This window comes from Aotus nancymaae, unplaced genomic scaffold (genome assembly GCF_030222135.1).
Source record: "Aotus nancymaae isolate 86718 unplaced genomic scaffold, 86718_ANA_hifiasm-v0.15.2.pri h1tg000028l, whole genome shotgun sequence".
In the NCBI taxonomy this organism is placed as follows: Eukaryota; Metazoa; Chordata; class Mammalia; order Primates; family Aotidae; genus Aotus; species Aotus nancymaae.
The window spans coordinates 17,896,118-17,900,315 of NW_026988441.1; the positions used below are offsets into that span (position 1 = coordinate 17,896,118).

General features: G+C 54.9%; 1 protein-coding gene and 1 long non-coding RNA gene across 3 annotated transcripts in view; one reads left to right on the forward strand and one right to left on the reverse strand.

Annotated features, from left to right (window-relative positions):
- Positions 1-1,028, forward strand: part of LOC110569471 (uncharacterized) — a 9,700-nt gene extending 8,672 nt beyond the window's left edge. Inside the window, exon 3 of the long non-coding RNA XR_002479560.2 lies at positions 87-1,028. This is a non-coding gene — a long non-coding RNA (uncharacterized LOC110569471). The remainder of the gene's footprint in view (positions 1-86) is intronic.
- FXYD7 (FXYD domain containing ion transport regulator 7) overlaps positions 1-4,099 on the reverse strand; it is an 11,803-nt gene extending 7,704 nt beyond the window's left edge. For both annotated transcript variants that reach the window (XM_021676593.2, XM_021676594.2), the window contains exon 1: positions 3,943-4,099. In XM_021676593.2, coding sequence (XP_021532268.1) covers positions 3,943-3,973 — 31 coding nt within the window. In that variant the 5' untranslated portion in view covers positions 3,974-4,099. The remainder of the gene's footprint in view (positions 1-3,942) is intronic.
- Between the last annotated feature and the right edge of the window lie 99 nt (positions 4,100-4,198).

Consider the following 4,198-nt stretch of genomic DNA (forward strand, 5'->3'; position numbering starts at 1 on the left):
TTGGCAGACTGTCTGTCACCTGGGGAGAGGGGGCGGGGTGCCAGGGTGATGCCTGATGTCATTCGTGTTCTTCTTCCCCCTTCCAGGTTCAGAGATGGATGGCTCCCTGGAGGTTGGGTAGGGCCACGTGACTAATTCTGGCCGAGGAACTGTGAGTAGAAGTGCACTGTCACTTCCAGGCTGGGGTGTTTAACATTCAGGAACATTCAGGCCACCAGGCCAAAGCTCTGTTTCACTTTTAGCCTGGTGGCCTGAATGTTCACGATGGTGACTGCTCTAGTTTTCTTTGGTGACTGGTTAACCTGTGATGGACATATAGCCTAAGTGAGAAACCAACGCTGGTTGTCATAAGCCCCTGAGACTTTTGGTACTATTTGTTACCGCAGCATACTCTAGCTGAAACTGACTGACAGAGGAGGCCCCGAGCAAGACCATGATTCACACAATGTGTAAGTTTAACCTTCCCAGTCTCTGTCCAGTCTTTAAAGAGGATGTCTCAGGTTGGTGCTGAGGTATCTTTAACACATTCCAACCCTTGTTAATCTCCCCCTTTATCTAAGAGAAAACAGGCCTTGGGCTCTAAGCCTTCAGTGGGCAATAAAATCTAGGCAGAATTTTGTGGCATTATTTCGTTTTCTCCTTTATTTATTGATGTAACCAGCAATGGATGGCACTGACTCCACACCCCCCTCCCTGCTAAGCATCTGGTGGATATCAGTGCATTTATTCTTAATCTTCATAGCTACCCATAGCTACTTCACCCATAGCTACTTCATATGGGTGCTATCTTCATCCCCATTTCCCGGAAGGGGGGACACCAGACCCAGAAAAGTGAAATCACCTGCTTCGGATTACTTGTATGCTGCCTTCAATTTAAGGCAAAGAGAAGATGAATTTTCTGGCCAGTCGCAGTGGCTCACGCCTGTAATCCCAGCACTTTGGGAGGCCAAGGAGGGCAGATCACGAGGCCAGGAGTTCGAGACCAGCCTGGCCGATATGGTAAAACCCCATCTCTACTAAAAATACAAAAATTAGCCAGGCATGGTGGTGCATGCCTGTAGTCCCAGCTACTTGGGAGGCTGAGGCAGGAGAACCGCTTCAACCCGGGAGGTGGAGGTTGCAGTGAGCCAAGATTGTGCCACTGCACTCTAGCCTGGGCAACAGAGTAAGACTCCATCTCAAAAAAAAAAAAAAAAACGAAGAAGAAGATGAATTTTCCATTTGTGATAGTGCTATGTAAAATAAAATTCATTGTTTTTAAAAAGCTAATCCTGGGTTGGGCATGGTGGCACACACCCGTGATCCTAAGCACTTTGGGAGGTCAAGTCGGATGAACTGCTTGAGCCCAGGAGTTTGAGACCAGCCTGGGAAACATGGCAAAACCCGTCTCTGCAAAAAATACAAAAATTAGCTGGATGTATCGGTGAGCGTCTTGTAGTCCCAGCTACTCAGGAGGCTGAGGCAGGAGGATAGATTGAGCCCACGCCATTGAGGCTGCAGTGAGCTGTGATCGCACCACTGTACTCCAGCCTGGGTGACAGAGTGAGACCCTGTCTCAAATAATAAAAACAAAAAAGTTATTCCTTTAAAGGAAAAAATTAGGTAAGTAGCAGCGTGAGGTATATTTGAATAAAGCAAAAATTGTGACGGTAGTACTCTAAAGCACCAAGATGGGCAAACCCTGTTTCAGGGTCCCTCGTGCTCCGTGTAAGTTTCCCCACCAGAGAGTGAGTAAATTTGACTCATCGCTGCTGTTCATCCTGACATTTATGAAAGGCTCTCCAAGTTTTCTGGGGTGAATGAATGAAGGAATGATTATGAGGCACTCTTAGGTTGCAGGAGACTGCAAAAGATGGATTGTCTCACTTGTCTGCTGTTTTCCACACACCCGTCCTTCCCCAAAGTTATTGGGAGCCCACTGGGTGAGCACCTGTCCCAGAATCTGGTGCTCCATGCAGAAGATCCTCCTTGGGTCCCTGCTGCCCCAGCAACCTGGGCTGTCAGGCGAGGCTGGGCTAAGGGTGGGGCCAGAAGTCAGGCAAAGGAATGTGCACTACTCCTGGCCAGCTGCCAAGGAGATATCTGGAAGGAGGTGGTTACTATGGCAACTGGGGCATCTTGGGAGGTGAAGAGAGGTGATAGGTCCCAGCACCTCAGGCTGGGTGGGATCCCCTGTGGGGTCCTGTGTGAGATGGAGGTTTCAATCTCGACCCCCTCTGCTCCTTTTGCACCTCCTGCTATTGCCCCTGCAGGACTGGCTTCTGGCCAAGCTGAGGGTCCATTTCAGGCATAGGGACCTGGCCCCACCTGTGCTCCTGCATCCCTCTCTGTTCACCCCTAATTCTCCCTCCTGTTCTCTGGCAGGGTGGAGGGAGACAATCTCCCCTCTTCCCCCCTCACTCCCCAACAATTCATTAATTAGTTTCCTTAAGCAGTTTGTAATGCACAACATGCTTTTCCTCCCCCGGGATTTCCCTGAGACCTGCGGTCCCCTCTCATGCTGTGACTGGGAAAGGGGGAGGCAGAGGAGGTGGGGTTGAGGAGTCTGTCCTCCCACCTCTGCCCGTCTGCTGCCATCGATCCTGCTAACCACCACCTCTGCGAAAAGAAGCCCTGGGCTCCTGCCAGGCCTGCTGCCTCAGCCCTGCCCCCTCTCCCTAGGGTGGCTTCCAGCCTCTGCAGCCCCCCCCACCCCCCGCCCTGCTTCGGATTCTGCAGATATGGCTCAGTGCAGCAGCCCCCGCCTGCTGGGAAGCACAGAAGGGAGGGAGCCATAAGTGGGATTGGGGTTCCCTTCACTGCCAGGGGCTTCTCAGCACCATCGATCCATCCCCTGGCCCTGCCCTCAGTGCTAGAGACCCTGGCTGGGCACCCGCTCTCTCTTGAAGCAGTCTGTGCCTTGCTCCTCTGCAGAAGCAGGCTGAGCAATGGGGGTTGTTAGGGGTAGACGGTGGAAGCGGGTGCTTAAGCAGGTGCATAACTAGGTTAATGGGTGTGGAATGGAAGTCAGTGTGCAGCTGGATGGGGGCAGTAGGGGCAGCTATGTGCACACCAAGTGCACCTCTGGGATTGGAACCCACCCCTGCTGTGGGCTGGGAAGGAAGGTCCCATCACTCATTTCCACCCATGGGGGTTCACTGCAGTGGTTTGGGCCCCACCCCACACTGACTGCTCCCTTCTTCTCTTTCTATTGCCCTCTCTCCCCATGGGTCCGTCTCTCTGCTTCTCTCTCCACAGCGGTCTCAATCCCACTATCTCCCAGCCTCTCATTTTCTCTCTCTGCGTGTCTGTCTACTGCTCTCTGCCTTTCCCCTCCACTGAGAATCTGAGTCCCTCTATTTTTCTTCCTGGCTCTTTGTGTCTGTGACTCTGGATCCTCTGCCTTTCTTGGTCTCTGTCTCTTCCAGGTTCTCTCTGTCTCGAATATCCCTTCTCTGTCTCTTCCCTCAGCTCTCACTCCTTTCCTCTGAACCTGGCTCTTTCAGGAAACATATACCCCAGGAGACAGCACTGGAAAGAAGAGGGACATAGACCTCCTCCCCTTCCCTTGCCCACCCCAGGGACCCTGAAATCTTCCAGAGCATCTCTGGCCGCAGACCCACCCGCTCCCACCCTGCAAGCCCATCTCTTCCCCTCTGCTACCACCACGGTGCTGGACCAGCCACCCGGTTGCCATAGCGACCTGTCCGAGCATCCCTTCTCCTGGGACTGCCAATCTCCAACCGCAGGTCTGGCACAGGTCGCCCCGCCGGGGAGAGGGTGCCCCAGAGACCCAGAGGGGCGAGCAGGAGGGTGCAGTACAGGGGCCTCCGCCCGCAGGAGGAGCGGACCTCCCCCTCCCCACTCCCCTGCCTTACCATTGCTGGAATCTCCCAACACCCTCTCTCCTAGGCTTTCAGATCCCAGAGCCCCCCTACAACCCCCTCCCCAGACGACGCTCACCCTTTGTGGGGGTCTGGGTCGGGGTCGCCATGCTCGGACGGAGCAGGGGGCTTCTGGATGCTTTGGTGGCGAAGGCGCGCTGCAGCAGCTGGAAGCAGGACGGACCGATGTGGAGGGGAGCTGGGGGGAGCCCTGGCGTGGGGGGTGCCTGTAGCCAATGGGGGCCCGGGGAGCCCGCCCCCGTGCAGGCCACCCCCGCCCCCGCCCCCGCCCACCACTGTCGTCCCCGCCCCTTCCTCTAGGGTGGGGCGCCCCC